The 12819-nt window shown below is 48.2% G+C and overlaps 1 protein-coding gene across 6 annotated transcripts in view; it reads right to left on the reverse strand.

Moving 5' to 3' along the window:
• Positions 1 to 12819, reverse strand: part of AMOTL1 (angiomotin like 1) — a 128404-nt gene that overhangs the window by 41658 nt on the left and 73927 nt on the right. For all 6 annotated transcript variants that reach the window (XM_029208534.1, XM_029208533.1, XM_029208530.1 and 3 more), the window contains one exon: positions 6495 to 6786. In XM_029208534.1, the coding sequence (XP_029064367.1) occupies positions 6495 to 6786 (292 nt within the window). The remainder of the gene's footprint in view (positions 1 to 6494; positions 6787 to 12819) is intronic.

Raw genomic sequence — 12819 nt, forward strand, 5'->3', positions numbered from 1 at the left:
AAGACATGGGATAAAAACCAATATTTTTTTTTTTTTTGTATTTCACGAAATCACGAGCGTAACTGGGAGAGCCTTTAATCTACGGCATATATAAATCTATAACAAGTAGCTATAACTGATATAACAGGAGCCTAACATAAGAGCACGTTTTAAAGTAGAAATTAATAAATCCCATTTTATTGTTGTATAACATAAATGCAGGAGAAAGGGTAAAGAGTACCTGCAAACCTGGCTACCAAAAGTTGGAATCAGAGGTAAAGTGGCAGGGTTGAGAACACTAGCGCCTCTCCCTGGGCACCAAGAGAGCTGCACCGTGTTTTGGTCCCTCCATGGAGAGCTATGTCACCGTAAGGCAGACACCCCGACTGCCGGAACTCCAATTGCCCAGATCAAAAAGTCTCTGCTGACAGTCCTATAAGTAATATATACCCTAACAGATACCTGTTGCACACTTACTATGTGTCTGGGTGCCAAGGAAACAGATATAAGACAATTCCTGGTCTTTAGGGTCTCACAGCCTAGAGCTGGCCTGTACGCAAATACATATGCTTCTACAGTGCAATGTGACAAGGGGTGTGGTGATTTAATGCTATGGTAGCCTAGAGACAAAGTTATTAATTTGGCAGGGGTGAGAAGGGGTTTCTTTAAAAAAGATTTCAGAGAAAATGCCATTTAAAATGAGTCCTGAGGGATGAACAGGAATTTGCCAAGCAGAAAAGAAAAGGCCAAAGGGCTTTGGCATTCTCGGCAGAAGACAGGGAATGACCCAAGACAGAGAGCCACGAAGGAAAGTGCATGTCTCTGACACGACAGGTCATGTGGGGATGACAGCAAGGGGCAAGTGGCCATAAGGAAGGACTTTATGGGCATAGGTAATTGTTGCGGGGGGAGAGCTTGGGGAGGGGAGAGAAGCATAAATCGCACCTGAGGTTTTATGGAGATCATATTAAAGGATGGGGTTGCAGGGTGGGTGTAGGGAGAGAAGGCAGGAGAATGGAGTCCAGGCAAGAAGCGAACATAAACAGTTTAATGACAGGACAAGGGCATGAACCCAGATAACCAAAAGGACAAATTCCAAAGACACTGAAGAGTAGAATCAGTAGGTCTCCGTGACTGGTCTGGACGGTAAGGGAGAAAGAAATCACAGACATTCATAGCTTAGAAGACAGAGTAACAAGACTTAACCAAGAGAAATGATAAGAGAAACAGGTTTACCTAAACCAAAAGTCTGGTTTTGGAGGTACCATGTCTGAAGTGCCTGCAGAGCAGTTAGCAGGAAAGAGACGGGTCTGAAAGTCAGGTGGGCAGTTGTTTCACTGTGCGTAGATGACAGACGAAGTCAGAGTGAGATCACTTAGGGAGAGCAACAGAAGATCAGAGGGCCAAGGGTGGGAGCGCTGACACTGCAGGAGAGGGCGAGGCAGGAGAACCCAGGAGACAGACTGATGCCAGGGGTGCCATTGCAGCCAGGAACCCAGGAACTTAAAGAAGGAGACCGGATGTGGTCAATGCCCTGGAGGTTACAGACGAAGCCAAGACACATCTGAGGGCTTCCCTGGTGGCGCAGTGGTTGAGAGTCCGCCTGCCGATGCAGGGGACACGGGTTCGTGCCCCGGTCCGGGAAGATCCCACATGCCGCGGAGCGGCTGGGCCCGTGAGCCATGGCCGCTGAGCCTGCGCGTCTGGAGCCTGTGCTCCGCAACGGGAGAGGCCACAGCAGTGAGAGGCCCGCGTACCGGAAAAAAAAAAAAAGACACATCTGAGAAGAGGTGGGTGAAGAGGCTGGAGGGCATCAGGCCTTCTGCTCAGTGGCCTCCAACCAGGGAGGGGCCCAACGCCAAGGCTCCCTTCGGCACCAGGAGATGTTCCCAAAGGCCTCCTCATAGCAGAGTTGGTTGTTCCACAGTCCCGTCATTTCTACAAAGGCTTTCTATCTCTTGCAAAGATAACATGAATGATTGGTCATGTGGCAGCAGAAAGAACAGCATGTCCTGAGTCCCGTTCACAGTTCTACCGCAAATTATGCTCCTTCCTTTTAATTTTGTTTTCAAAAGAGACGGCTCCAAAACATACCACCATTTCTACGCTAATTCCATCTGTAAAAGGTGGCCTTGGTTTTTGGACAGTTGGACCATCCCCATCTAGACCGAAGGCATCACCTAGTCCCCAAGGAAGCTGAGGGCACCAAAAACCCTGAGGTGTCGACCCTGAGACAGTGCTCGTGCTGCAAGCCCAGGGCAACTAGGATGCCTTCCTCAACTAGGCCACCCGTAGGAACTTCCCTCCATCTGATTTCATGTACTTTCATCTGTTGCATTCACCTGACTGGAATTCTGAGGCATTTTGTGTCTCTCATTTGACTGTCAGTTACTTGAGGGCAGAAACAGTCCCTACAGCCCCAGATCTGTGCCTTCTTACGACAAAAGTACTGACTGTTTACTCTATATTTATGACTCCTAAAGACAGACTTGGACATTGATCAAACTACACCTGGCTGTGGATTCTTTCCTTTCATGAAAAGAACTTCCGTCCGCACGCTATAAAGGGAAACTGCAGCGTCCCCAAGACGGCATAGTTTACCGTCTCAGATACTCAGGCAGACAGGAACTGGGACAGGGTTACGTGCTTGTAGCTACCAAGAGAGAAAGGGCAAGGGTCATACTTCTGGACAATGTATTTCCTGTAAGAAGCGATCCCTGTCGTGGTGGAGACAGATGAGTCTCCTTCAGTGTGACCGGAGAGGACAGAACTACGACTAAACGCAGCAACCTAAGGAGATGAGACTGTGATTCAACATATGGAAGAATTTCCTAACCACCTTTCCCAAAAGTCTACCCGGTAGTGAGCTTCTCTTTTCTAGCAACATTCAAGTAAAAAATGAACATCTTCTTTTCGGAGACACGAAGCAAGGGTTTCTAAGGGGTGGGAAACTGGACTAGAATCATTTTAATGATTTTTAGTCTAAAGCTGTACAGTTTCTGACTGCACACTCCTTCAGAAGGAGAACCACACCCTCTTCTTCACATCGGCAGCTCCACAACGTCTTAAGTTGCCCTTGATGTGTGTTAGAGGTGAAGGGAGGTGGAAAGGCTGCCTTTGATATACAGACATCTGGGCCAGTTCAAAGTCTGAGGATGATCGTGTGAAGAGGATACTGGGTTTGCCTCCACAGCTCCCATCCTCCCTTCCAGCCTAGACATCAGGAAGCTCTTAGGCCAGGCTTGCAAGATCCCCTGAAATCACATGGAGAAGCACTCCCTGGCCCAGAAACAGAACTACGAGCAGAAGGCAAAGCCTCACACAGCTTTCACTGGCATTGCTGCCACGAAGCAAATGCACAGAAAAGTGTCCGGAGAAAATCTCAGCCCTTCCCAGCTCTAGAAACTGGCTTGTTCCCTGATACCTTCGCATGCACAGCTCAGGGACCTACAGAATCGAAGACAGGCCTGCCATCCAAGCCTCAGACTGCCCAATCACAGCCACCTCTGTTTCGCTGACAAAAGAAGAGGGTCTTTGCTAAAGCAAGCCCGGGGGAACGGTAAACACGGCGCCCTTTCCCTTCAAACGTCCATCTCCACCCTGATGGCTTCTGAGGCCAACCAGCTCGTAGTCTGGCCCAGCTGGAAATTCCATCCATGAACTATGTTTCAGGGAAACTGGGAGGAAAAAGAAGCAAAATGAGTGCCCAAAGGGAAATAATGAAAAACCACTGCTCTTTCTGGGGGTCCCCAGCCACCATTCCAACACTAACAGGGATAATCACCGCCTTGTGCCTCTCTGGAAATGGGTCTTCATTTCCAGGCGGTACTTTGGCAGCCTCTGAGTTCAGTCGTCGTTTCCTGTTGTGCTCCTGGCTCAGTGCACACAGGCTAAGCACCGCAATTAAAAACTCATCTATTTTTGGTTCTGCCCTGGTGATGAATCTCTGCGAGCGCTCCCGAAGCTGTGAGGAAGGACTCTAGGTTGGACGTTCCTGCCAGCACAGGGCAGCCACATCCTACGGTGCAGCACTGTGGTTCCACCCAAGCTGGGGGTCATCATCCCCAAGGAGTAAAGTCACCTCGTTGGACAGGCCTCTCCCTAGACCTGAGGCTTAAATAAGCAGCTGTTGAGACACACGGAGCAGTGAGGCCTAGGCTAGGATGACCTCGGGAACACAGGCCTCAACTGTCGAGTCACGGTTTCATGCGGCTCTCTTTCTCTTGGCCCTAGCTGCTGAGAAGAGCTGCGGAACTTAGGGATAAATATGGCAAGTAGCCATCAAAACCTGAGATTTCAAATCGGCAATTCCAGTTCGACATATGACAGGTTAATGAAATATAATATTTATAGAACCATTCATAACATTCGAGGGACTGAAGGAGTCTGGGAATCCAGAAGGGACACGGCTTTTGATTTTTCTCCTTAAGTCATCAAAATGCTTTTGGTCACAAAGTTTAAGAGTCATCCCCTGTGCAGGGAAAATGAATCACTGGGAGGCTGATTTTGGTTTTCAAAATAGAAATGGGCATCAACATCAAGAAATAGATGTATAGGGGACTTCCCTGGCGGTCCAGCGGTTAAGATGCCATGCATCCAATGCTGGGGGCGCAGGTTCGAACCCTGGTCGGGGAACGAAGATCCCACATGACGTGCGGCCAAAAAAAAAAAAAAAAAGATGTATGTTACAGGCCAATAAAAAAGTGTACCTTAATAAAAAGTCAACAAAGAATAACAAGGCCTCACAATTTATGCATCCTCCCTGCAACTGTTCAAAAATGTCCATGGAAGAGACAGAGAACCACACTCTGCCCTCAGGTGAGTCTGCACGGCTCCTGAAAGCACCTGCCACAGGGCTTCATCAGGGAGAAGAAAAACGTTACTGATTTCCCAGAAAATGCTGAGTTGGCCCTTCCCAATTTTCAGACTGTACCAGGAAAGAAGCTGCCCCAGGAAGCATCAGAGGCAAGCCTGGGCCTAAGCAGTGACTTCCAGCCAAGGCCAGGAGCCAGCACGTGTTTCCCAACTTCTAAGGGTATGACCGAGGCTGGGAGTGAGGCCGCCATCCTTAGGCAGCCCGCTGGTTCCCGGCTCTCATTTGTTCCCCTCCAATAAAGGCAGCCAGAGTTCTCCGGGCCAAGCCTGGTCTTGACTCCAGGGAGTTCCAGACCCTCTCGGTGGAGGCTCTGCAGAAATGAGCCGGGGCAGGTCCTGTCTGTGAATGTTTGCATCATTCCACCCAGTGCTCCCAGCCGCCTGCTGCCAGCCCTCAGGGAATCACAGGGGCTGACTGTTCTGACTCCCGGACCGGCAGAAAGGCCAGGCTTAACTGAGAGATCAACACTGCACAGTGAACACCATGGGCTAGCCAGGAGCATGTCCTGTTACACGGAACCAAGTGGCAATGCTTCTGTAGCCAGGTGAGTTTACATTCTCACCCTTTCTCCTTACAAAAGCGACTGCCCAGGACAGAGCACGCACCCAGACTCTTATGAGATGCCTTCTACCACACATGCCTCCTTGCTTCCAGAAAGGAAACTCGAGTGCCCTGGGGCTCTGCTGCCCGAAAAGATCCTATGACTCGGTGGGATAGGGAGGGTGGGAGGGAGACGCAAGAGCTATACGTATGTATACGTAGAGCTGATTCACTTTGTTATATAGCAGAAACTAACACAACATTGTAAAGCAATTATACCCCAATGAAGATGTTAAAAATAAATAATAAATAAAATTTTAAAAAACAAAAAAAATTGCTTAAAAAAAAAAAAAGATCCTATGAGTTTTGCCCCTCACCTCTTCCTTTCTACCTGCAGCATTTCAGGTGCTGGCATGTGGGTCATCATGAAATCACTGCCTGTGATTTCACTCTCGCTGGATGTCTTCCTGCTGACTTTGGCTTTCAGCGTAAAGCCCTAAGAATGAAGGCTGCCGTACATCCTAATATTCCCACGACAATGACACAGGCTGGAATTACGCAGCATCTCCCCACCTGTTAAGTCATAGCATAAGGAGAGCACGCAGTAACCTGTACTCTGCCCTCAGCGCTGAGACGTCGCTGCTTTTTACAGAAACCAGCTAATGAAACCAACATGGCAATCACAAGGTTCCTGTCTGAGATACCAGACTGAAAGGAAAAACCTGTCTCTCTCAACTCACTGCTTTGTGTTACTCTCGGTGTCCCCTTTTCCACACTGTCCATCTGGGGAAATGCTACGCAGCCTCTGAGTCTCAGGTCCAGGGGCACCTCTGCTGCCCCTCCTGCAGCCTCTTGATGTCCTACTGCAGGTTTAACTTACGCAACTCTACCCCTTTTGGACTATAAGCTCCTCCAAGGCAGGCACCGTGGCATATTTATTTTTGTCTCCCTAAAGCCTTGCTCGGTGCCTGGCATAAAAAGGGGTCTAGTTAAACTGTGGCCAGTGAGTCAGGGAGTCAACCCCCCCATGGGCAGGTAAGGAATTGTGTTCCCCTTCCAGAGAACTTTCTCCCTCCCCTCCCCTAGGGAAGTCCGGTACCTTGTGGAGCTTGTCGGTGTTGTCGTAGTAACCCTGAAGTTCCTGGTGCAGCACCCGGTTCTCCTCCGTTAGGATCTCCACCATCTGCTGGGCTCGCTCCACGATCGCAAATGCATCCGGACCAAGCTGCTGGCTGGGGGAGGCGGCTGGCGTGGGCTGCGAGGCTGCCAGGGTCATCGGAGGTGGAGGTGGCAGGGACACCGAGTGCAACGGCCCGCTGACGGAGGAGTTCTGGGAGGACATCGGACTGTGCTGCTGCACCGTTGACGGGAAAGGAAGCTGGCAGGGGCGGCTGCAAGGGAACAGAAGACCAGCAGTCAGACCCCAGGGCCGTGGTGAGGAGAGGAGGGAAGCCCAACCACACGGGCACTATGGCTGGTTTCTACTGCCAGGGGTCGTCACTGACGCACGGTCCAAGCTAGGTTGACTGAAGCAGCTTCAACCCTCCATCCCACAGATATTTAATGCGCTCTCCCCATCGGAATCAGCACTGCTCTGGTCACTGAGGAAAGGGTGGACCAGACAGACAAGGTCCCTGCTCTCATGAAGCTTACGTTCTCGGGGAGAGAGACCGGCACACCATCACACGATAAACACACAAAGCCAGGTACTGAAAAGTAATGAGCCCTCTCCAAAGAATCAGGGGGACAGGGACAGGGAATGACTGAGTGGCTAGGTCATACCGAAAGGTCAGGGGTGGACGCTTGAGTCGAAGTCTGTTGACGGACAGGAGGAAAAAGTGGTTGGGGGCAGGGGGTAGAGAAGCGGGAAAAGTGTTCCAGGTAGAGGTATCGCCTGCGAGTGGGGCTTAAGGCAGGACTTACAGGAGAAGATCAACTGGAAGAAAGCAAGTCGATACAGAGCACAGCCAGCAAAAGCAGCACAGAATAAGGCCAGCGGGATGGGCGAGGGTCCTTGTGAGCCAAGGGCAGCCCTTCCCTTAGAGTGTGAAGGGGGGCCGGTGGGGGAGCTGCTTCCACTCTGAGTGGCATGTAGATGGGATGTACGTTGGCAAGGGTGGACCAAAGGTGCCCAGTGAGGAGGCCTGGGTGTGGTCAAGGTGAGACCTAACGAAGGCTCAGAGGGTAGCAGCAGAAAAGAAATAGTACATGGATCTGGGGTATGTTTTATTTATATTACGTATGGGGAGAGGGGAAGTGAGAAAAAATTTTAAATTACTCCTAGATTCTGGGGTCCACACAAATGGACAGGGGTACCATTTAATGAAATGGGAAAGTCTTAGGGAAGGAACAAACTTTGTGTGTTCTGATTTGCTGAGATAAGGAGGTCTGAGGATCAAAAGTCTGATTTTAACCAGGTTAAAAAGAACACACAGGGCTTCCCTGGTGGCGCAGTGGTTGGGAGTCCGCCTGCCGATGCAGGGGACACGGGTTCGTACCCCGGTCCGGGAAGATCCCATGCGCCACGGAGCAGCTGGGCCCGTGAGCCATGGCCGCTGAGCCTGCGCGTCTGGAGACTGTGCTCCGCAATGGGAGAGGCCACGGCAGGGAGAGGCCCGCGTACCGCAAAAAAAAAAAAAGAAAAAAGAACACACAGAGGTGTCCCTTGATGGTTCAAACTCTGGGTACTAGCTCCTTTACTTGAATTTCCACCTTCTGTTGCCCCTCCCTACCGATCCCCTCCTCACAATTCTGTTAACCTGTTTCATAAGAATCATTGTATTTTCTTTCAGCCTAAGCCAAGGGCTCCTAACAACAACTTCTATAGGTATAAACAGCAAAGACAGTCTTGGCCTCTAGTTTTCCAACCACGGCTGTCACTCTTCTGCAGACTTGGGAGAAATGGTTTTCTTGCTGCCCCCTTCAACCTTTAGGTCTCAGTCTGGGAACTGGGGTGCCAAGAATTATCAGCAAGCCCCAAATCATCAACTTTCTATATCAAGGGGTTGAGATCCTTCTACTCCGTAACAGTTTCCTGTGCCACTTCCCATTACCTGTGGCCATCCGTGGCCAAAACTCTCAGAGTTACTACGCTTTTCCTCGGGAGCTCATCTGGCCTTATATTTCCTTTTGAGTATATTTGCTGGAATGTTTTTGGACCCTGTCAGCCTCCATAGCTCTCATTTTGTAAGTATCTCTTAGGGCATTTTAAGAATCCTCTGAATGCAGACTCCTGGCAGCTAAACGTCAAACTCTAGCAGAAAAGTTGACAACAGTCACCTTAGCCCTCCCTACATGGAGACGCAGTTACTCCTAAAGACGACCTCAAAAAGAACCCAGCAGATCCCACCAGAGTGACTAACCACAAGCTCTGCTCTGGTAACCAATGTCAGAGCACTCCACCGGGGCTTAGGAGATAGTTCCCAACTAGATTTCCTTATGCCTTCGATCTAGGCGCCCCATCCATTTCATGTTAAAATAGCTGGGATCTAAGTTCCCCAAGTCAAGGTAGAGAACCATGGAGCTCAATGTGGTTCTTTATTCCTTAAGTGTCTCAGATTTCAGAAAGGAGTGCTGTCGATGGGGAAGTGTAAACCCTCCCTCCTCCCTCCCTCTCCACACCTATTATTGAACACTTAACTATCTGGCCGTTATGAAATAAAACATTTCTGCATTCTGATGAATCTGTGCCCCTTCCACACTGAAGTGTATGTGAATACGTGTCGCCCCGTGTGTATGAGGAGGTCTGTGTGTACAAAGTCCAACTCCATAGCGAGAGTGAGATGCCCCTGGTTGCTCTTCACAACGCCCAACTTTCACCCCAGATCACAGGACCTCCTATCAGTCGTGGACCCAGAAAACCATAGATCCTTAGTGAGTACGTGCATTCCCACAGGCTGGCTAAATACTACGGTGCAATTTTCAGGGATAGAGGTTACCTTGGCAAGAGACAAAATGCCACAAATTACACTGCCTCAATTCAAAGGCAGACACCCATCCCTACCTCCTCGGTTCTCCCTTCTCACTTCATCCAACACGAATGACAAGCATGGCGCGTCTCCTTGGAGCTCAAGTGGGCACAGATGAGGCATCCGGGCTTGCCTTTGACCCAGGCAGCTTCAGGCTGGGGCTTCTACCTTTTAACATTTATTGGGCTCTGGGATTTGGAACTCACAGTCAGTGATGGGCTTATCTTCTCGGTCATCCTTTTCCTTTATATAACAAAAAGGGAGGTTTTTCATAATGCCAGCCTAAGCCACCCACGACAGTGACGAGTTACCTGAGTGGCAATGCAGGAAAAGGGTGTCTGCCAAGCTTGGAGACAGAAAGAATGGGTTTTTCAAAATGGGAAGTCTTCTATTAAATAGAGAACACCGGCCTCGCAAAATAACTCGGTGACACATTCAAGAAGCACCGTATTACAATGGACGACGTGCAGCCAGGAGAGCAAACCTCTGCTCCGCGGCTTCGCTACTCAGCCAGCTGGGGCTGGTAGGCTCAAAGGTCTGTACAAGGCAAATCTGGCTGAGGGTAATGAAGAGGAAAGAATGGTTGGGGAGGGCCGGAAAATGTCACGATCATACCAGTGCTATGAAACAAGCGATCCCCAGCTTCCAAAGATAACGCTACTGATCAGCCACCAGCAGGATAAACGCTTCCTCATAACGGGGACACAGAGAAAAGGGAAAAAGAGGAGAAGGGAACAACATTTACTGAGAAACTACTTGTGAATAGAATTCTATGCCACAGTCTTCTATTTGTGAGCCTACTCCCCCTGTTAGAAAGGAAGGCAGAGAGGTAGGTTACTTGACATCATGTGTCTCCCGGGACCATCCACCACTTGGCTTATTGTTAAAGGACTTACGGAGTTAATATGTATAAAGCCAGGCACAAATTAAGCAGTGGACAAATGTTAGCTATTATCACCATTATTGTAATTATCATCATCTATATCCCAGAGCCTAGCCCTGAGTGTGGCTTTCATGAGCAGTCCAATAATTGTTTTCGGTTATGGCTGACATTTACCGGGCACTTTTTACGTACCAGTCACTGTGGTACGCACCACTACATGCACCATCTCATTTTGACCTTTACGATTGCCTTATAAAACAGGCATCATCGTCAAGGCTCTGTATTTAGATGAGAACGCAAGGCACGAGATGGTAAGTAACCTGCAAAATGGAACAGAGATAATAGAAACATAAAGGAGAATCAAAGCCCAGGCTTTTCAGTTTCAGAGTCCTTGTAGTTCACTCTTGCCCTGAACAGACCAGGTGAAAGCGGGGAGGGAAGGCAGCCACCCCTTGTCCTCTGCTCCCGCGTTCCTGTGGCTCAGTCTGAGCCACCACCACATCCATGGCTCACATCCTAACAACAGCATCACAGCTTTTTGTAGGCTTGAGCCACCTCGGGGGAAGCATGAAGGCTAGAAACCTGCCCCTGAGTTGTCCTCTTGGACTGTTACTTACCTTCAACATTATTATCTTTCATAGGTTAATGTCCCTTCTACAGAGAGCATTCAACTCACATTTATTGAGGGTCTATGCCATCTGCCAGTTAGCACATTTCATCACCTTGCTTAATCCTCACACAAACCAAGGCAGGACCACCAACAGGTCCTGCTCCTTTCTCAAGGAACCAAATGAGCCTTGGGACACCACAGAAGGTGACCTCTTCCCACATGCCACTGAACTGACCAGTTATTTAAATACGTCTGAGCAGGGCTGAAAAAGCCTCTTTGCCCCAAGCCCACAGTGATGTATTAGAAACAAGAATCAAGGAGCATTTAAAGAGCCACATCTAAGAGACAAAATAGGGGGTCATACTGGGAAGTCGTGCAGGCTGGTCTTCCATCGTCAGTGACTTGGACCACGCCAGGCATAGCCTGACCCCAGAATCTGCACCCACTTCTTACTTCCAAACTTACAACCTTGCCTGAATCACACACCTGACAACCTACCTTCTCTTGAATTTTTAAATACAATATTATTTAATTTTTTATGCACGTGTGTATTATTCTCCCTAATTACTAGCATGCATGTTTTTTTGAGGGTAGAAAAGCATGACTTATACTAAGTTGGTACCCAGTACATTTTTGTCAATTGATTTGGCCCCTGAACCCAAGAGCAAGTTAGGAGACCATATATGCTCGATGCACTTTCAAAGACTGACTCAACCTTCAACATTGTTTTATTAAGGAAGAGACCTCTGGTATTTAGATTGGTTCTGGATCACATAGGTAGAATCTCCAATCATGACATTGCCAATATAATAAAGTAGCTCCAAGTCACTGCCGTTCTCATGTATTGAGTGGTCACAAAATGCAGCTCGAAACTGGAGTGACAATGTTACCTGGACTGGGGAAACAAGGTCATTGGAGACAGCTAATCAACATCCATTTGCTTCTCTCTGCATACAGTAAGCTTCATAAATAAGCTTGTTTAAATGTATGTGTTTACATTATAACTGTACTAAATGTGCCATGAATAGCACTTTACATCCACTGTCATTCCATTCTCACAAGCTTGGGCATTCCCTGCTCTCACACCATATATTATTATTCTGTTTTTAAAGTATGCAAACTAAGGCTCAGAGGATCACAAACCAGAGATCTCAGTCTTTATAAAGCAAAACAATGGGCTATGAACTGGGGGTTGGAACCCGCATACTCCCACCACACCAGGGCTTTTGCCCCATGTTGGTACAGGAGAGCACTGTTCCTTAATATGGGGTCTCTTTTCCCTGCTTCTGCTTCCTTCTAGCCAAGTAACCATGGGCAAGTTTTTAACTTCTTCGTCACCTTTAAATGGTGATGATAACAGTATCTACCTCAAGAGCTGTTGTGAGAATTAAATGAGATAATGCATGTAAAGCACTGCACATAGTGTCTATCATTAGGAAGCTATTGATACTTAATAACTGTTAGCCTCTTCTATTATCACACACTGCTAACGGGTGCTAGGAGAAAGGCAAGGGACAAATGCACCCTTGGGTGTCGCTTCCTCTTCAAACACTATGTGTTGAGAATCCCAGTCCCTAACACTAAAGCTTCAACAAGGAATAAAAGCAAATGCTAGCACCATAGAATCTTCCATTTCTGAACTGTTTGCTTGCCGTGCAATGCAGAACAAGAGTATAAAGGTGATGCCTGTACACGTCAGGACACTCTCTCTTGAACACAGATTCTCACTTTCTTCTAGACCTGTGCTGTCCAAAATAGTAGCCACAAACCACACGTGGTTACTGAACACCTGAAATGTGACTCATCTGAACTGAGATGTGCAGGAAGTATAAAAGGCACATCAAAGTTTGATGACAGTACAAAAAATGTAAAACATCTCATTAATAGTTTTTTATGCTGATTACCTGTTGAAATCATAATATTTTGCATATAATGGGTTAACTAAAACATGTATCTAAAAATA

The sequence above is a fragment of the Monodon monoceros genome, unplaced genomic scaffold (genome assembly GCF_005190385.1).
Source record: "Monodon monoceros isolate NGI ecotype Baffin Bay Population unplaced genomic scaffold, NGI_Narwhal_1 Super_Scaffold_7, whole genome shotgun sequence".
Taxonomy (NCBI): Eukaryota; Metazoa; Chordata; class Mammalia; order Artiodactyla; family Monodontidae; genus Monodon; species Monodon monoceros.